Source organism: Engystomops pustulosus, chromosome 8 (assembly GCF_040894005.1).
Source record: "Engystomops pustulosus chromosome 8, aEngPut4.maternal, whole genome shotgun sequence".
NCBI classification, from domain to species: domain Eukaryota; kingdom Metazoa; phylum Chordata; class Amphibia; order Anura; family Leptodactylidae; genus Engystomops; species Engystomops pustulosus.
The window spans coordinates 30,352,456-30,373,479 of record NC_092418.1 but is presented as its reverse complement, the minus strand read 5'-3'; the positions used below and the strand labels follow the sequence as shown (position 1 = coordinate 30,373,479).

Genomic DNA, 21,024 nt, shown 5'->3' with positions numbered 1-21,024 from the left:
CATCAAACATGGCGAAACCGGTATTGCTTCCGGCAATGTGATTGGACGCAGCGGTGAGCGGCGCGACTGTCAGCTCAGCAGGCGGGAGGTCTTGTGTCCAGAACATCATTTTGCATCATTTACTGTACGATAAGACGGTATTGTGTACATTCTCCTTCCTTGCAGTAATGTGCCATGGAGCCAGCTTGGTAAGTCAGTCATACACATGTGCAGCCCCTCACATAATGGGAGGCTCATAATGTGAAGATAAAAAATAAAAAAGTTCAGCAACTTTCCTGTCTCAATTCCTCGCCCTTATATAAAATCTCTGCTTGCTGTGAATTGCAGCTTTCTTTACACACATTTATGCAAAAATTGCAAACCTGACACTTCTCACAGCTGGGAGTTTGTTACAATCATGTCTGAGGGAATCACCTCAGCTCTGGTAAAGTTTGCTACAGTTTATCACTTTTGGGTTTCCAAACTGGATGCAAGTGTAGCAGATTCCCAGCTGTGCAAAGTATGAGTTCTTATTCCTTTTCCTTTCTTTGGATGTGAGTAAAATGTTTCTGTTTACTGACGGCAAGCAGAGATTTTATAAAGAAAGAGGGATTGTAACACAGAGGGACAGATTTTAGAATCCTGCGTGCCTCTTGTGTATGATTGTGTCGCATTTTTTGATGCATCCAAAGGCTTCAATCAGTATCCCTTGTTGAGGTTACATTGCACGTGCTAAAGCCCTTGCCTATAACATTGCTTTTAACATTTTGCTTTTACACAACACAATGTAAATGCAGTGTTAACATCACTTAAACGCAATGTTAACACAATGTAAAAGTATGTGGTAACGTCAAGTTAATGTTGAGTTTTGTAATCGCAAATGTTAACAGTAATGTGATTAGGTAAATCTCCTTTCCTCAGTTGCTGTAAACGTCATGTGTGAACGTGGCCTTAACGCAAGCGTAACCTTATCATACACAAGAGGCACGCAAGATTTACACATTAGATGACCACCCAAGGGCCTCCTGGTAGCAGATGCCAGGAGGGGGCAGTTTTACCCCTTTTGGTCTATATTCAGGCAAACGTGCTTGCCGGGGTGAGCACTTGTCATTGTGCTGGAGAGGAGGAGGTATGAACGCTGCTCACCCCTCCCCTCTCCATAGTTAACAGCACCACACGGCCATTGTGTTCAGTGTAATGCATCGGGGCGCCATAGGTGTCTATGGGGATGTATATCCAGCCATAAACTTGCAGCCGAATATACTTGGAAGGGATACTTCAGCATAAACTAATAAACCGACTAGTGGAAGCCAAGAGCTACTAAAGAGAAAAATTGCTAGTGTCTGAAAGGATAAGAAAAAAAAATCTTTAACTGTTTTCTTCCCAAAACAGCGCCACACCTGGCCATGGTATGTGCTGGTATTACATCTCAGCTGTATAGAAGTGAAGGCGCATATCAGCCTTACCACACACTAGTCATGGTCAGGAGAGGTGTAGCCCTTTTTTCATGTCCGCATCTTCACTGACCTGACATATGATAAATGTGCACATAGCCCTGTATAGACATTTTTACATATTTGGAAAATATTCACTTTATTTTGTTGTACATTGCAGCACGGCCCCTGCCAAGGCGATCAAACCCATCGATCGTAAATCTGTCCATCAGATCTGCTCTGGCCAAGTCGTACTGAGTCTTGCCACTGCCGTGAAGGAGCTCCTGGAGAACAGCATAGATGCCGGAGCTACTAGTATTGGTGAGGTATTTACTATATTCTGGCTAGTAAAGGTGCTCCCCTTTATGAGGCCTTGATGAGAGAAGGGTTGGACAGTAACCCGTGCTGCTCTATGTATTGGCTAATGGTCTAGTGAATCATGTGCATTAACCATTATAAGATACTAAAGTTGTGACAATGTAGCAATACCCTGGGGTTCTTCTTATACATGGAATTTAGCATCTGGTGATAATCGTTGTAGAAGAAGGGACCAGACAACATCAGGTTAGGCAGATTGCTCGTAGAACAGATGGCTACAGTGACAAACATGGAGGAATCAAATACATGACATAATATCTAATACATAGTGATGCTAATTCTGCCTGCCCTTTGTCTTGAACAATCTGTTAGAATTATTCCTCCTCTTCTCCTCCCACAGATGCATATATTTCCTTATTGTCGCCTGTAAAGATGAAGTTTTGAAATAAATAATTTATGTTTCTAATTTTACTGTAGACATAAAACTGAAGGAGTATGGAGCTGAACTGATAGAAGTCTCTGATAATGGCTGTGGAGTTGAAGAACATAACTTTGAAGGCTTGAGTAAGTTAGCGCTGTGCATCTATGTATGGAATAAACATTGACGCTCTACCCAAACTGGAGAGTAAAAGTATAAAAAAAAAAAAGTGTAACTGAAAGTTTTTAGTAGAAATTACTAGTGCAGGTGAAAATAGTAAACTTTGTTTTCTACTTCCTTAAAGAAATTCTTTTGTGTTTTTTTTCTGCTTCTTTCTCTTGCAGTGAGCTGTGTATCTGAGATTAGGGACCATCTGTAAAGAGTAAAAGGAAATCTCCCAGCAAAATCCATCAGGATAAACAGGGACACTTAGACCTCCTTCATATACATCCCCTCTCCATAGAGAGTGCAGCCTGGCCATGCGTACAGGGATAGATAGAGAAAGCACTACTTTTTTATTTTCCCCCCATGTATAGTACAGGGGGCAATACGTCCATTCATATGGATGGAAGTTTTGTCCATTGAAATGCTTGTGGCTGTAAGCTACCCGTACCGAAACGGCCCTGCACGGGTAGCATACAACCGAAAAAATCAGGTTGTGTGAAAGGAGCCTCACTCATAGACCCAGGCATCGTGACTTTTAACTTTTAAAATTTTACTAATGACCTAGAAGTGCCCCTCTGTGCTACAATTTCACTGGCTGTTCAACTGTTTTCATCCTCCCCTTGTTCCCTCAGCACTTCCCCAATCTGCTGTAATCTCAAACTGTGGTAGAGGGACATTCTTCTGGACAGTGTAATAGCTCTGGTTCATTAGTATGATTTTAAAGGTAATTTTAGAAGGAAGGAGGCCATAGATAAGAAATATAAGTAGATTCCCACAGTCACGGTGCCTGGATCTAGGAGTAACTGTCCCTGGTTTATCATGATGGATATTGATTATATATTTCCTTTAAATGAATATTTTGGAGATTTCCTTTCTTATAGTTTTTGCATCTTGCTTTATATCAATCCCTATATTCATTCTTTCAGCTTTGAAGCATCACACCTCCAAATTGCAGGATTTCTCTGACCTGGTTCATGTGGAAACATTTGGTTTTCGAGGAGAAGCTTTAAGCTCATTGTGTGCATTAAGGTAATACCCTACATGTGACATGTATTGGATAGTGGGGAAATTACAGAATCATCGCTGTAGGAGCAATGTCAGATTGTCCCAACAGAGAACCAGAGGATCCTCCAGGGGGGCCCAAGTTTGGACTCGCTACTAGAGCCCCAATATACATTAAAAAAAACAACCTACTGTACTTTGGAGAATACTACAATCTTTTTTTGTATGATATGTTTTTTTATCCAGTGGGCCCAAGGAACCTCAGTTTGACACCATATAGGAACAACCCACTTACTGACCAAGCAGAGGCAGGAAACATGGCTTGTTTGCAGGGCAGACCATGGCATTAGTTGACGTGAGCGGGCATTCAGTGCAGGAAATGAGTCTAATCATTTGCCTTTCAGCTACAGGGGCAGATTACAGGAGCTGTGGTATTTGACCACTGTTTGCAGTAGCTGCGTATAGTGGTCAGCTATCAACTTGACTTCCACTTGATTCAAATGGGGGGCAGCGGCTTGTGACTGCAACTATTTAGTGGGTGCCCCAGCAGTCGTACCCTAAGCCATCAGACCATTATTACCATTCTGTAGAAGAGATTTTTTTTTTTAAATCGGGTAACTTTTATCATAATCTCAACTGTAAAGGTAAAACATTAGCTCTGAAGTAACCGGATGGAGACACATTTCTCCACCTGGTCGAAATGGACCCAGTGGAGAAACTCGGACTTGTTTCCCACATGGCTTACGGGTGACCCCTCATAATTGAGGTATTTTTCATCTTTCCATTTTTCCGAGACACTTATCTTGTTTCAATGACCCTGCAGAGCCAGGGGAGCCTCTCTTTCCCCCCGCCCCCACCTTCCCCCCCCCCCCCCCTCTCTATCCTCCCTCTCAACCCCTTCCCTCCAGTTTGTTCATATTACTTATTTTTGTAAAAAGGTGCCTTGAGTGTCTGCACTTGCGTTATTCGCCATTTCTCATGACTACATTATGGGGCTGCGTCCCGAATATTTTGACCGCTATGTAGGTCTCCGAGTACTTGCACTTTGTTTTTACTGTTCATACTACTATAATTTTTCACAACTCTGTTTTTATTCAATAAACTTTTTATTGAACCATAAAACATTAGCTCTGAACATATAATCGTTGTAAAAGAGATATTTAGTAATTAATTAATAATTTATTATGACTCGTAATTTATTTTCCCTTAGTGATTTGTCAATTTTCACCTGCCATAAAACTGCAAAAGTGGGCACTCGCTTAGTTTTTGATCAAAATGGAAAAATCATTCAAAAATCACCTCTCCCCCGACAACAAGGAACAACCGTCACCATACAACAACTTTTCTACACATTACCGGTGCGGCACAAGGAATTTCTGCGAAACAATAAAAAGGTGTGTACTATAACGGGACCAGACCAACTAGGCCTTACCGGATGGAATCATCATGATACATTGTTACTGTAGGCATATTCCAGGCAATTCTATTGCAGTACTATATTAGTATAAGTTACCTTGCCACAATCTAAGTTTATTGATTTAATGGGGGTTTTTTTGTGTTAAAGGAGTTTGCAAAAATGGTTCAGGTTCTACAAGCTTATTGTATCATTTCAACCGGCGTGCGGATAAACTGCACCAATCAGGTGGGCCAAGGGAAAAGGACACCCGTCGTCTGCTCAAGTGGCACTTTGAGTAACGTGAAAGAAAATATAGGATCTGTTTTTGGACAGAAACAGGTAAAATACTTATAAAATGTAGCTGGAGAAGTGTTTCGTAGATTACAGGCAAATAACCTGTGACCCGGTTTAGGGTTATTAGGCCTCCAGCATGTTCTTTTGCTGTTTGAGTTTACATTCACAAACCTGAAAACTTCAACAGGTTATACCAACTATTTAAGTTATTCCCTATGCACAGCGCCACACCTATAGTGTAACCTTTAGTTAGACCATAGTTTGTGCCACTACTGCGTCTCAGCGCTATTGTGATGAATGGAACTTAGTTGTAATATCAAACGGTCAGGAGAGGAGCTGTGTTTTGAAAGAAAGCGGACATGTTTTGCAACTGCCTGAAAACCTCTTTAAGTAGATGGTACAACCTCTTTAAATCCATATGATGGTCTCTGAAGGCTCTCCATGACCTCCTTCCTTCTAAAATCAACATTTTATAATTATGCTAATGAGCCTGAAAGTATACTGGGTGTGTTACCAAAGACCCTCTGTGCAGCACAGAGATTTTCAGCACATAGGGGGAGGGGGCTCCTGAACAGTGAATCTGCAGCACAGAGGGGATCTTTTGGCCTCATTAGCATAATTATAAAAGTTGATTCTAGAAGGAAGGAGGCCATGGATAACAAATATAATAAAATTACCCCATTCACTTTACCTGGATCTATAAGTAAGTGCCCCCTGGTTTATTAGGCTTGATTTTAATGGTAGATTTTTTTCAGTTATGTATCAGTTATTCTGAGCCAAAATCAAGAGTGCAAGTCTTTCTAGCGATTTATACAGAGAAAAGGTATAATGAAAAGACTTGTATCTGTTTTGTGAGCCAAAACCATGTATGGTTTTAGCTCAAAATAACTGAAGACCAAACAGAGAAGTTAACTGAGTCTAAGTGACAATCATTGGCAAAATCACCTATGTCTGAACATGGCCTAAGACATATGAGCAACTGTTTAGTTACACATCATTATAAATATAGATTCTGCTCTCCTCTCCCTGGCAGTTGCAGTCTTTGATCCCTTTTAATCAGCTGCCTCCAAGTGAAAGTGTGTGTGAGGAATATGGACTGAATCCTTCGGATGTAGTAGGAGATTTCTACACGTAAGTAATCATGTCGCATCCCATCTCTAGTTCTGACACCCTTGTATTCTTCCTATGCATTATTTAAGGGCTTGGCCACTTAACCTGTTAAAAGTTTAGTCTAAGTATAGACTCGCCCATATATAGGATCACCTATATTCGAATTATTTTGCTAAGGTTTACAGGTACCACAGGCCACATGATCTGCAGCTTCCAATAAGGCTACATTCACACAACTGTTGGGGGGCGTATATACGGCCGTACCGCTCAGTACATGTCCTATCTTTCTCCGTTTTACGGTGCCGTGCGCCATGTATCTCTGTGGAGAAGGGCGGGGGTGAGCGGCACCTACCCCCTGCTCCTCTCCTGTAAGCCACAGGCACGCCGTTTACATGTGGCGTTTTTGATGCGTTTTTAAATGGCCACCAAAATGCATGCGTTTTGGAATGAGCACCACATTGTTTTGCATTCCTTGCATGCAAAACATGTGGTGCTCCAAAATGTGGACTGGGATGTTTTAGAGTAAAGAATGAGATAATCTCACGGGTGTTACAACACAGGAAACAATTGTATAACACAGAAATACTGTGCTCAAAAATAGTTAAACTATTGCAAAACAGATAAAACATTCCTGAATATAACCCTCATTCCAGTATTACAGGATACGTATCTCGCTGTGACCACGGCGTAGGAAGAAGTGCCACGGACAGGCAATTTTATTTCATCAACCAGCGACCCTGTGACCCTGCTAAGGTAAAAAGATTTCTTTTCACCACAGTCAGGTACCTTAGAACCTCATTACCACAGAACAATTACATAAAAGAGCCTATATATATATAATATATATATGAGAGAAAGGGGCTGGGGAGAGGATTATGGGGGGCACATTTGTTGGTGGGGGTCTTTTTGGGGGTGACAGGTCCTCTTTAAAGTTTTACCTACTATTTTAAGACAATTTCCATAAATCAGTGGTACATAGTGTGTACAAAGATATTGGTAAGATATAAATCTTCCTGAAAATTTCCTCTGCTGCAGCGTTATTACATCAGGGGATAATAGTTCTCATTGAGGGAAGGTGAGACCGTTTAACAGCCTGTAAAGTTAAAGCACAAAGGGGATCTGGTAACACCCTTCATTAGCATAATTTTATAAGTTGATTTTTAGAAGGAAGGAGGCCTTGGATAGCAAATATAAGATGATTGCCACAGACACAGTGCCTGGATCTATGGGCAAGTGTCCCCGGTTTTATCATTCTTTACTTTGTTGGTAGGTTTAAATTGCTTTTACCCGGGTGAGATCTAACATTCCGTATTCTGTTACTGATGTTGTGCTTTCTATTTCTCAGGTTATTAAGATTGTGAATGAAGTGTATCATTCATTCAACAGACATCAATATCCATTTGTGGTTCTCAATATTTGTGTGAATTCAGGTGAGTTTTATGACTCTCCAAATTAGTTACCGTATTTGGGTTTTCATGGTCGTGTTAAGAATGGGAAACGAGACTTCTTTATGGCAATGCCGCATATAGATACTATAACTTAGTTGTCGCCTACAATAAATTCTGGACATCTGGAAATGTTTGCGCTTTCTTGCAGAATGTGTTGATATTAACGTCACTCCAGATAAGAGGCAGATTTTACTCCAGGAAGAGAAGCTTTTACTGGCCATATTGAAGACTTCCCTCTCTGCAATGTTCAGTAGCACCGTGAATAAGTTAAATGTGAATCAGTACCTAACAGATGCCACAGGTTTGTAACCCTTGTCATCAAATACAATATGTATATCATATTTAAAGGAGTTGTACCAAGTTTTCAATTTAGCCCCTATCCACAGGATGGGCATATCAAGCTGATCAGTAAGGGTCTCACTGCTGGGGCCCCCGCCAATCACATACCCTGCAATACAGAGAACAGGGGACCTGTTCTCACAAGTGGGAGGGAGAGATGCAAATTGCCAAACACAGTCCTCCAGTATCTCCATCACTCCCATTTACTGTCGGAGTGCTCTGTCATGGAGAGGCAGGACACATGTTTATCTTGCGGCTCCAACCACTTTCTTTGGATTGCTCCCAGGTCTTAAAAAAAATTGGTTGGAGATTTTAACAGGGGATTTTCTATAGAGAACCCATTGAAACAAGACCTTTCACCCCTCCTGACATGTCTGCTTTACTAAGTACATTTGGTTTCATGATGTACAACAATCATGGAGCTCCTTATATCTCAGCACAGAAAAAATTCTTCCATCGTTCCTCCTAGAATTGGATATAATGAATTGGCAGCCATGGATTGATACTTGGAGATCCAGTTTTTTTCATTGATGTCTAGAGAGAATATTTGAAAGGACAGCAAAATGCTTGAGAAAAGAATCTTCAGTGTTGTTTAGTTTACAGGAAATACTTATATTTACTATAGAAGACATTTCAGAAAGTGTCAGCTCCTATATAAAGCCTTAACACGTAGAGATAATTTAACCAGCAAGTTTAATGTTGCCATCCTGTGTTTTCTCATCTTTATGTATTCAACAAATTACCGTATTGTAAAAAATTTTTGGGCTTTGCAGTATTTTTGACAACAGGATTTTGCTGCCAGGATACATGGATATTATTAGTATGGCTTTAAGCATATTTTTAAATTAAAATATAGTCCATAATCTCTGTAGCATCTGAGCTGGAGTTGCAGGCTCTAGCTAATTTTCAACCTCGGAAGAGGTGTATGAATTACAGATAAAAAAGAATTGCAATAAAACCCCTATAGGGGGTCCCATTAAAGATCTACAGCATTGGGGATAAGTGTCAGATGGCTGAGAGTACAATAAAAAACTGTAAGCCCCTTGTGGGGTATTGCTCAGGTATAAGCTAGGTAGCGGTCGCAGACAGAGGGAAAGAGACAGTTCTCAGTTCAGTTCAGTGTTTATTCACACCACAAAACAAATGGAACAAAAATCCAGCATTGTCTTCATGCTTGTTTAAAACATAAACATACAGACCAGGCTTGGCCTTCTCACCCAGTAGCAGGGTCTTCACAAATAGTCCAAATTGTTGGTGTAAGTTCACACCTTGCAGAAACTGCTGCATAGCACTTAGTCCATTTAAAGTCCAAAACAGCCAACCTGTCCTCCTAGACAGGACACGTGTTTGCTCTTGGAACAAGCTTCTCCCTCCGAGACTAGAGCTCATTCCACTCTCTTGTGCACACTTCCAGCTCAGCTTTGTTAGCTGGAACACCCTGAAAACCCGGTTTGGACCGGTGCTTGAAGTTTGGTCCGGTGCTTGATTTCAGCTTGCTGCATTACTCTGAGCAACACAAGCTGAGAGGATAATACCTCCCATCCAGCAACAAACCCCTGACTGTGTCACATACCCCCTCCCTTTGTTCAACCTTGAGGGGATGAACACTCGCCAGACAGTGCACCCGGGACAGGGCATCTGCATTCCCCTGTAGTCGGCCTGCTCTGTGTTCCACTGTGAATTTGAAGTTCTGTAGAGACAAGAACCATCTGGTGACCCGAGCATTCCTCTCCTTGGCCTGGCTCATCCACTTGAGAGGTGAATGGTCAGTCACCAGTCGGAACTTCCTCCCCAACAGATAATAGCGGAGAGACTCGAGTGCCCACTTGATGGCTAGGCACTCCCTCTCCACTATACTGTACCTGGTTTCGGCTGGGGTGAGCTTGCGACTCAGGAACCCAACAGGATGCTCTTCCCCATTAATTTCCTGAGATAGTACAGCACCGAGGCCCACTTCAGAGGCATCGGTCTGTACTACAAACTCCCTCTGGAAGTCGGGTGTCACCAGGACTGGTGACCCGCACAAGGCCGACTTCAAAGCGGAAAAAGCCTTCTCCGCTTGGTCATTCCAGCGAACCATCACTGTCTTACGTCCCTTCAGGAGCCCTGTCAATGGAGCCGCTACAGTAGCAAAATGGGGAATAAATCTCATATAATACCCCACCATCCCCAGGAATGACTTTATTTGCCTGGTGGTGACAGGTCGTGGCCAACTCCGTATTGCCTCTACCTTATTCATCTGGGGTTTGATGACTCCACGCCCAATGATATAGCCTAAGTACCGTGCCTCCTCTAGCCCTATGGCACATTTCTTTGGGTTAGCAGTTAGCCCGGCCCTACGGAGGGAGTCTACTACAGCCTGCACTTTTGCCAGATGACTCTCCCAGTCAGCACTGAAAATGACAATATCATCGAGGTACGCTGACGCGTAACGCCGATGTGGACGAAGCACAATGTCCATTAAACGCTGGAACGTGGCCGGGGCGCCATGCAGGCCAAAGGGTAACACTTTATACTGAAATAGTCCCTCAGGTGTGATAAAGGCAGTTTTCTCCTTGGCAGCCTCCGTCAAGGGCACTTGCCAGTACCCTTTAGTGAGGTCCAAGGTAGAAAAATACCTGGCCCGTCCTAAGCGCTCAATTAGCTCGTCCACCCGGGGCATGGGATAAGCATCAAATTTGGACACTTCGTTCAGTTTACGAAAATCGTTACAGAAACGTAGCGTCCCATCTGGTTTGGGTATCAAAACTATTGGGCTTGCCCACTCACTTCTTGACTCTTCAATTACGTCCAGCCGCAGCATCAACTGTACTTCCTCCGTGATGGCTTGTCGCCGAGCTTCGGGCACCCGGTACGGCTTTAGCCGGACTTTTGCCTGGGGCTCCGTGACAATGTCATGTTGGATTACGGAAGTACGTCCAGGGAGGTCAGAGAACACGTCCGTGTTCCGACTAATGAACTCCTTGGCCTCTTGAGCCTGTTTAGGGGAAAGGCTGTCAGCAATGCGCACCGTGGCAGCCGCTTCCCCGGGAACAGTTGGAGGTACTGGTTTCCCTTCCCCTAAACATACCGGCTGTGGGGTGCTCCCAACGCAGGTCTCCCTATCTCTCCAAGGCTTTAGCAAATTGACATGGTAGACCTGCTCTGGCTTCCGTCGCCCTGGCTGATGTACCTTGTAATTTACATTGCTTACCTTTTCCAGAATTTCGTAAGGGCCTTGCCACCTTGCGAGGAACTTACTGTCTACCGTTGGTACTAAAACCAAGACTCTGTCTCCTGGGTTAAAGCTCCGCACCTTGGCTACTCTATTGTAGACCTGACTCTGGGCTCGCTGAGCCGCCTCCATATGTTCCCTGACAAGGGGCAACACTGTCTCCATCCGCTCCTGCATCTTAGTGACATATTCAATGACACTCTTATGCGGAGTGGGCTGTTGCTCCCATGCCTCTTTGGCCACGTCCAGCAAACCTCGGGGATGTCTGCCATATAGTAATTCAAAGGGCGAGAACCCAGTAGAGGCCTGGGGCACCTCTCGCACTGCGAACATAAGATAGGGCAGAAGCAGATCCCAGTCCCTTCCATCCTTGGACACTGCTCTTTTCAGCATATTTTTCAAAGTTTGATTAAATCTCTCCACCAGGCCGTCTGTTTGGGGGTGGTAAACTGAAGTCCTTAACTGTTTAATCCCCAGCAACTTGCAGAGTTCCTTCATGACCTTCGACATGAAGGGAGTTCCCTGGTCTGTCAGAATCTCCTTAGGTATCCCAACCCTTGAAAACATCTCCATTAACTCCTTAGCTATAAGTTTGGCAGAGGTATGACGCAGTGGCACTGCTTCTGGATACCGGGTTGCGTAGTCAAGGACAACTAAAATATGTTGGTGACCCCTAGCAGATTTAGGTACTGGACCCACAAGGTCCATGGCAATTCTCTCAAAAGGTACCTCGATAATTGGGAGGGGTACTAGGGGACTGCGGAAGTGCTGCTGGGGGCTAGTTATTTGACAGGTCGGACAGGACTTACAAAACTCTTCCACCTCTTTGAACACACTGGGCCAGTAAAATCGCTGTAGTATACGGTCCTGGGTTTTCTGCGGCCCAAGGTGTCCACCTAAAACATGTTGGTGAGCAAGATCCAGTACCATCCTACGATATGCCTGAGGCACTATTAATTGTTCAACATTCTCACCCCGTAGTTGGGTGACCCGATACAGTAAATTATGGTGAACCACAAAACGAGGAAAAACTGCCTCAGCTCCTGGTTGTTGTGGCTCACCTTCAACCATTAACACATTCCCCCAGGCTCGGGACAGAGTCTGGTCCCGGAGTTGCGCCGTACCAAAATTGTCACCAGAGACGTTTAAGTCTGACAATTCAGGGCCTGGCGGCAAGTCCTCTACTTCCCCAACCATTACATTCATTGGTAGTGTCTCCCCATCATCCACCGAAGTGGCGGTCACCCCTACCGCTGGCCCTTCCGCCTCGGGTTCCCAAGGTTCTGGTTCTAGGTCTGGAACATGACCTTCAGCTATTGCTCTCCCTGACCCCTGGGGACTGACATACAGTAACGATGGCCATAGTGCAGAGAATAATGGAAAGTCTCTTCCTATAATTAGGTCATAGGGCAGATTTGATGCTACTGCCACCTCGTGGACTTTCCTCCCAGCAGGTGTTTTTATGACCACCAGTGCGGTTGGATAATCTTTTAAGTCTCCATGAATACACAATACTCGAACCTTGCGACTAGTGAACTGAGAGGGTAGCGCCAGGGTATCCCGTACTATGGTCACTAGGCTCCCTGAGTCAAGTAATGCATTAGCCCTGCACCCATCAACGGACACTGGGCACATGGGAGGTGCCCTATCTGCATCCAGGACGTCAGCGGTACATACAGGCCGTGCATAGAAGGAAGTACGGCGAGCGTACCCACAGTCCATAGGTTCGGAGGCCAAGGGGCAATTTGCAGCCATATGTCCCAGGACATGACAGCGCCAACAGCGGAGTGTGGGGATCTCACGAATCTTTGTGGAACGTTGTTTGGACATCGTTGGGGAGCTACTCCCAGCAGAAGGTCGGGGCTTTTCCTCAGTCACTGCAAGTGGGGGTGAGGGACGGGGTGGCTTACGCGTAGGGGTACAGTCCCGCACAAAGTCCTGGGTGGCTATATAACGTTCGACCAGACCAACCAGCTGGTCTAAATTACCTGGGTCACCTTGACCTACCCAGCGCTGAATGGCAACCGGCAGAGTGCGCACAAAACGGTCTACCACCACCCTCTCCACTATTTGGGCTGGGGTTAAAGTCTCAGGCTGAAGCCACCTTTTTACCAGGTGCAGTAGGTCATAAGCTTGAGACCTGGCAGCTCGGGATTCCACAAACCCCCACTGATATACACGTTGGGCCCGCACATAAACATTGACTCCCATGCGTGCCAGGATCTCACCTTTCAACTTCTTGTAGTCCAGGGCATCCTCCTGAGTGAGGTCAAAATATGCCTTTAACGCATCGCCAGTCAGGAACGGGGCCACCACTTCAGCCCACTGGTCAGGCTGCAGCCCCTCACGCTCTGCCGTTCTCTCGAACACCGCCAGGAAGGCCTCTACGTCATCCTCCGCTGTCAGCTTTCTCAGCGCAGTTCGGACTCTCTCTCTGGCCGCAGGCTGTAGCTGGGTCACCACTGTTGGAGTCTCACGCAGCGCCTTTATTTGTTGTAGCAGTAAGTCGTTAGTCTGTTGCTGGGCCTGCATAGCCTCAGAGTGTGCCATCTGCTGTTGAACATTAGCTTGCACAAGTTGTTTAATCAGCTCCTCCATCTTGTCCGGTGATGCTAGCTGAAACTTTGCAGGTTTAATCCACGACATGCAGTGGTGCCCAGAAAAAAAACTCCGGTTTTGCACCACCCTCACTGCGTTTTGCCCGCTCCAAGCCACCAATTGTGGGGTATTGCTCAGGTATAAGCTAGGTAGCGGTCGCAGACAGAGGGAAAGAGACAGTTCTCAGTTCAGTTCAGTGTTTATTCACACCACAAAACAAATGGAACAAAAATCCAGCATTGTCTTCATGCTTGTTTAAAACATAAACATACAGACCAGGCTTGGCCTTCTCACCCAGTAGCAGGGTCTTCACAAATAGTCCAAATTGTTGGTGTAAGTTCACACCTTGCAGAAACTGCTGCATAGCACTTAGTCCATTTAAAGTCCAAAACAGCCAACCTGTCCTCCTAGACAGGACACGTGTTTGCTCTTGGAACAAGCTTCTCCCTCCGAGACTAGAGCTCATTCCACTCTCTTGTGCACACTTCCAGCTCAGCTTTGTTAGCTGGAACACCCTGAAAACCCGGTTTGGACCGGTGCTTGAAGTTTGGTCCGGTGCTTGATTTCAGCTTGCTGCATTACTCTGAGCAACACAAGCTGAGAGGATAATACCTCCCATCCAGCAACAAACCCCTGACTGTGTCACACCCTGTACATACATCAGTGCTCATGCATGTTCGGCTCTGCATTCACTTCTTTTGGCCTTGCATATTCCCATAAAAGTGAATCTGTTACTTTATTCCTTCCATCTCCCATCTGTCTATACAAATCCCAAAATAATATGACCAAGCACTCATGGTGCACAATTGAAGAATGCCCTCATTTACAAACTTGGCTCTAATGGTTGACTGTGAGTTGTCCATATGCAGGCTGCCAGACAGTTCAGCTTGCAGTCTGTAGTCAGAGGGGGAAGGGTGCCCTAGGATGTTATATGTTGAATTTTTCTATGTCCTCCCCCCTCCCTCTGACTACAGACTGCAAACTGCACTGTCTGGCAGCCTGCATACAGATAGTCAACTTATGGTTAACCATAAAAAACTTGTATGAAATTCCTTTAAAAAAGACCTTATGGTCCTCCAGTGGATTAGTGTCCCAAATCGCGCTTTAACTAGTCGCTCTGTGCCCGCTATAAAAAAACAAAAAACATACACCGATATGGATTTGATTAATCTCTGGTGCTCTCTATACCTGCGCAGTGCTTCAGGGAAACCGGAGCAGTACACCCTAGCTTCATGCGCAGTGGAGCTATGGTGTAGTACGTCGGCTTCACTGTGTGACTGTGCAGGGAGCTCTGGAGCAAGGCAAGTATAAAAGTTTTTTAATAGAGGGACTAATTAAAGTCCTATTTCAGACACTAAACCATGCGTCCATAAGTGCCTGTGGGTGTTTTAGTGACCCAAATCGTCCTAACTGGTGTCCTTTTACGTCATATTGTTATTGAGATACTGTAAAGTGCAGTTATCCCCTCAGTAGTTCATATAAAAGTGATAAGTTTAAGTGACCTTTTTTTAATTTTGCAGGTAATTTTAGAAGATCAAGTGCAGAAGAAGCAGATGGTCCAAGAGCAGAACAGTCGAATTTATCAGACAGAGGAGCGCTTGCAGTCTCTAAGCTCAGGGAGGCCTTCTCCAACAGCCAGAGATCAATGAGCAGTCCAGCCAAGGCAAAGACTGAGAAGGGGCAGACGCAGAGCTCCTCTCCTGCTCAAAGGAAGCTACAGGCCTTTTTTAACACTTCACCAAAAGTTCAAACCAGTTTCGCTAAAACAGTTTCAGATGTTGGCGAAATAAAGGAAACTGTTGAAACCCAGCGATCTTCCAGTAACCAAATTGGCACTGAAATTGACTGTGACATGACTGTGACTACTGTCAATAATTCTGATGGTGAAATTGGCAACCTCGCCCCTAACTTGTCCTGCTGTGTAAGCACTGACTGCTTGACGTCCTCAACAGAGACCCTTGTAAAAACTGAAGAGGTAGAATCTCCGTCAGCGTGTAAACCTTCTAATGTACAAGCTACGATCCTATCCGAGAATCTCGACATAGACCAAGAAGATAATATTCCCACTCCGAATTACAAGCGTCTGAAACTAGAGACGTCTGTCAAACGCAAAGAACCTGATTCGGTGGATGCACCAGTTCATATTCGGAAGAAGACTGTACCTTTAAATTTCTCAATGTGGCGTCTGATCAAACAAATGGAAAAATTAAATAAGCAAAGACAACAAATGGAAGAATCGGAAATGTTCCGGAGATTCCGGGCAAAGATCAGTCCTGGAGAGAATCAAGCGGCAGAAGATGAGCTTAGAAAAGAGATCAGGTATGACTGGGGTTATATTACTAATAGCTATATTATCCTGATTGAACTAATGGTATGCTGAGATCTGCAATTCCTTAGACATTACTATTCCTGGTATATTATATAGATGCCCAGAGAGGATCTTCAAGATCTTAACACACCAGCTGTATTCATGGGATAGCTGAAAGGGAACATGGGGATATGCATTGGCGTAACTAGGAGAGGCTGGGCCACATAGCAGGCTTCTGCATGGAGCCCCCCTTCCCAATTAACAAATATACATACTTATATGATCACACATGCAAATTACTCACACATTTATACACTAATGTGTACACATATAGAGCATATACACACATACAAATCCATATACTAACATACAGCATGTGTACACACCATATACACATAAATCATATATACATCACATATATGTTATATACATATTATACTGTACAATGTGCAGCATATTATGTATATAATGGTGCACATCCTCCACTCTTTAGTGTGGCAGGTCAAGTGATGGGGCCCCCTGACAATATCGGCCCCACAATGGCTGCTACAACTGTAGTTACGCCCCTGGGGTTCTGTATACATACATCTAGCAGACTGTGTCTGATCAGCTGACAAATTGTGGATATTTGCGCATCTTGTGCCATCTTATAATTTTATAACATATAATACAACAATGTGATCAGTATGAGTTCTGTCTTTGTTCCCACAACTAAGGACATAATTTCTTTTGCACATTTTCTTGATGATTATAACATAGTCGCTCGTATGTTTCACTTTTGCGGGAATCTTCAGACATTTTTGTAAATGTTTTATTGCATGAATGACTAAAGCGGAATATCTTTATAATTGGCTCGGTTTGACCATATTAGATTAGTCATCAGCCAACACCTAAAGCTAGCTCAGATACACTATTGCAAAACACAGGACTTTCCAAGGTGGTTGTTTCTAACTACATGGAGCACTGGGATCCATCCTTAGCCCCCAGGCCAAAGTCTCAATGTATGCATATTAGTAATGACCCATGGGAATGCTGTGTATATCTTTTAGTTTGCCTATAAATGTAAGGAATGCTGGAATTTTTTCTTGATTTACAGCAAAGAAATGTTTTCTAAGATGGACATTATTGGACAGTTCAATCTGGGGTTCATCATCGCCAAACTAGACTCTGACCTCTTCATCATTGACCAGCACGCAACTGATGAGAAGTATAACTTTGAGATGTTACAGCAGAATACGGTCCTTCAAGGACAGAGGCTTATCATGTACGTATACAATCATTTATTGATATTCCATCATGATATTGGGGCAAAGAAAATTCAATAGTGGCCATTGACTTAAAGAGGGTTGGGATGGGAGGGGGGGGGGACACATGATTTACCCTGCTCCATTTTCTGGTTCCGGTGTCACTATAGAACTTCCAGATGTCAGTCCGGAACCGTCAAAAGTTTCAGGGGGAATCACTGGACCACTTCATCCAATCGATGGCCTCCTTGGACCGTGGGACATCACTTTGGTTTTCCAGGACGTTTCACTCTCTGTGTTGTAGCCTGTTCAGTGGAGGCTACTCGTTGGCTGAACTAGGTCCTTGGAACCCCTGAGATGTCCAGTCAAGCAGAGTCCCAAAAAGTGGAAAACCCCTTTGAGTAAATTGATTAAAATGCCTTTCGGCTATAAGCTGAATGGCCACATTGTGCTGTTGATCGTATGAGCTTTAGTCACTTGCAGTTGATGCACTGTCTGCCTGTAGCTCCTCCACAGGCTGTGTCTGGTATTGCAGATATTTGAATGTGAATGAAGCTCATCTGAAGTACTAGACATTGTCTGAGGAAAAGAGAGGTTTTTGGTACATAAAAAGAAACTAAATTGCAATCACAAGCTATGTGTACATAGGTGTCAGCCAGGGCCGATTCTAGGGTTTTTGCTGCCTGAGGCGAAAATTAAAATGACGCCCCCCCCACGCCACAACACCAGACCCCCCCCCCCCACTTCCAGGATATGTTCCGCCCACTGAATTTATTTCCACATTTTTAAAAAGGATTTACAACCTGTTAAAAAAAAATGCTAAAAACATTACTTAAAATTAGTAACTGGCCCTCTGTGACACCACACGTGGTACCACTAGCCGGTCAGTGACACAGACAATAGTGGCATCTAGTACCTCACAGGTGATGATCTGCTCCCTCAGGAAGATGACATCATTACGTCTTCTCCCACCCAGGACTGTTGAATTTGCTTGCAGATGTCTTCAGCTCCCAGCACCACATCTCTGCACCAATAATATACCACAGTCACTTACAGTATATATTCACCGAAATAACAGCGCTCCTAAATCATATACTGTACACCTCTCATGACACGACGGACCACTCTGCCCCCCCCCACCCCCCATACACACAGAGGGGATATAGAATCCCTTCTTCATTTATTTAAAAATTTATAATATAAGCTCCTCTCCCCCAATTAAATTATATACAGATCCTATAGTTTAATTAAAATCTGACCGATATATATCCAGATTCTGTCACGTTTAACTATATACAGATTTACCACCCCAAATTTTATTTAAATCATGCCCCCACTTACTTAAATTACATACAGTACCCCATATAAACCATCCCCAGGTTACATAATGTCCAGCTCACCTCCCATATTATATAATATACAGCTCCCTTATTTTAAAATAAGCAGCTCCCATTTTCTTAGATATAAAGCCCCCCCATTTTCTTAGATATACAGCCCCCCCCATTTTCTTAGATATACAGCCCCCCCATTTTCTTAGATATACAGCCCCCCGTTTATTTAGATATACAGCCCCCCCCCGTTTATTTAGATATACAGCCCCCCGTTTATTTAGATATACAGCCCCCCCCCTTTTATTTAGATATACAGCCCCCCCCCCTTTTATTTAGATATACAGCCCCCCCCGTTTATTTAGCTATACAGACCCCCCCCCCCCCCCGTTTATTTAGCTATACAGCCCCCCCGTTTATTTAGGAATACAGCCTGCCTTTTATAAAAATAATAAAGCAATCCACTCACATTGACTCCTGTCACGCTCCCCCGCCGGCGTTCGCGTCTTCTTCCCGGGTCTTCGGCTGGCTTGTGCTCTGTGAAGGGACGCAGGCGGTGTGACGTCATCACACACTGCCTGAGTCCTCCAGAGCAACAGAGCGGCACGGACAGAAGGGTCTGTGCCGGCGCCGCTCTGTACTTCATTCGCGTCTGTCTCTTAAAGAGACAGGTGCGATTGATTTTTCATGTGGGCGATTCGGGCGGCAATCGCCACCCGAATCGCCCACATTATGGCCCCAAATTTCACCGCCTCACGCAGAGCTCTGGCATCCGCCGCCTGAGGCGAGATTTTCATCTCGCCTCATGGCAGATGCGGCCCTGGTGTCAGCTTTAACCATGCAGAGTAGTTACTGTAAAGTACTTGCTGACTTTTACTTATTATTTTGGTGGGGGTTTTTTTGTTAATATCCATCATGTTAAAACTAGTTCTTTATTAACTAACAATACCATGCATCATGCTTGCTGACATTTATATATTACTTTTTTGCATTTGTGATTTCAGGCCACAGAAACTTCATTTAACTGCTGTGAATGAAATAGTTCTGATAGACAATATAGAAATATTCAAGAAAAATGGCTTTGATTTTATCTTTGATGAAGATGGTACGTATCTCTCATTCTTCTTCTCTATGTTCCCCAGTCATTTTTCATCTGTAGATGATTATATTAGGTTACTGTTGTGGGTAGCTCTGGTGGCATGCCTTGGACCGTGGGCTACCTTGCATATTATGTTCCGCTGATGATGACCTTAATAGCTGTTAATAACTGTTTTTTTTCTTCAGCTCCCATCATGGAAAGAGTAAAATTAGTTTCTTTACCAACAAGTAAAAATTGGACCTTCGGCCAACAGGACATAGAGGAACTCATCTTCATGCTGAGTGACTGTCCAGGGGTGATGTGTAGACCATCTCGAGTACGGCAGATGTTTGCCTCAAGAGCGTGCAGGAAATCTGTAAGCAAGCTGTATCTTCTTCAGTTATTGGGCTAGAAATTCTATATATGTTGTTAACTAATGAGCTATCCATAGCCAAATGGAACAATGGGTCCTCAAGGGTAGATGTGCTGGCCGAGGTACTGATAAACTCATTTCTAGCCAATTTCATGTTTATGTAAGAGTAGATGTCACAGTACACAGTATAGGATTTAATGGTCCTTTTTTTTGGCTACAGGTGATGATTGGAACAGCCTTAACTACTCACGAAATGAAGAAACTGGTGGCACATATGGGAGAAATTGAGCAGCCATGGAACTGTCCCCATGGGCGGCCAACAATGAGGCACCTCGCCAGCCTGGATATGATTGACTTCTGAGTAAGCGTGGGCACAGTGGGACAGGATATGCATAAAACTAGGGGCAAAAATATGGCTTTTATGGTTACGTGTTACAGCAGCAGTAGAAACTATTTGTTTTATCCCATGCCAGACTGTATTTTAAGCTATACCCTATAACAGTGGTAGGAAACCTATGGCACGGGTGCCAGAGGTGGCACTTTGAGCCCTCTCTAGTGGGCACATGGGCTGGTGCCCCAGCATAATTTGCCAGACCGCACTCTTAGTCCGCGGGCACTTTGAACCTGTTTTTGGGCTGTTTTTAAGCAGTCCGATAAAAACCACATGCGTTTTTGAAAAATGCTTGCATCCATTTTTGACCGGTTTTACCAATTATCTTAATTAAAACAGGTCAAAAATGGATGTGTTTTCAAAAACGTATGCGTTTTTAATGGACTGCTTAAAAACGGCCCAAAAACGGGTTCAAAACGCCACGTGTGCCGCCGGCCTTCGCCCCCTCCAGTAGTCTCAGTTAGCCCAGGAGGTTAGTCAAGTGGGGGTTTATTGTAGTTCGTGTCTGTAAAAGGTTTGCAATCACTGCTTTATAGAATATAATTTTATACAACCCAGTTTTTTCATGTTTTATTGTATACATGTTGA

General features: G+C 44.0%; 1 protein-coding gene across 1 annotated transcript; it reads left to right on the top strand.

The window, feature by feature from the left end:
• On the top strand, nt 1–21,024 carry PMS2 (PMS1 homolog 2, mismatch repair system component). The gene is made up of 15 exons (XM_072120493.1): nt 1–188; nt 1,594–1,733; nt 2,208–2,294; nt 3,240–3,342; nt 4,526–4,709; nt 4,880–5,050; nt 6,039–6,136; nt 6,769–6,868; nt 7,461–7,545; nt 7,712–7,864; nt 15,235–16,033; nt 17,119–17,286; nt 19,599–19,699; nt 19,879–20,048; nt 20,266–21,024. The coding sequence occupies exons 1-15, from the start codon at nt 175–177 to the stop codon at nt 20,404–20,406; spliced, it is 2,514 nt and encodes an 837-aa protein (XP_071976594.1). The 5' UTR covers nt 1–174; the 3' UTR covers nt 20,407–21,024.

Bases quoted from the DNA above. Each gene is read 5' to 3' on its own strand.
- PMS2 (XM_072120493.1), top strand. The intron at 3,343-4,525 runs GTAATACCCTAC...ATTTTCCCTTAG, and splicing joins AGCTCATTGTGTGCATTAAG to TGATTTGTCAATTTTCACCT. The intron at 5,051-6,038 runs GTAAAATACTTA...TCTCCCTGGCAG, and splicing joins CTGTTTTTGGACAGAAACAG to TTGCAGTCTTTGATCCCTTT.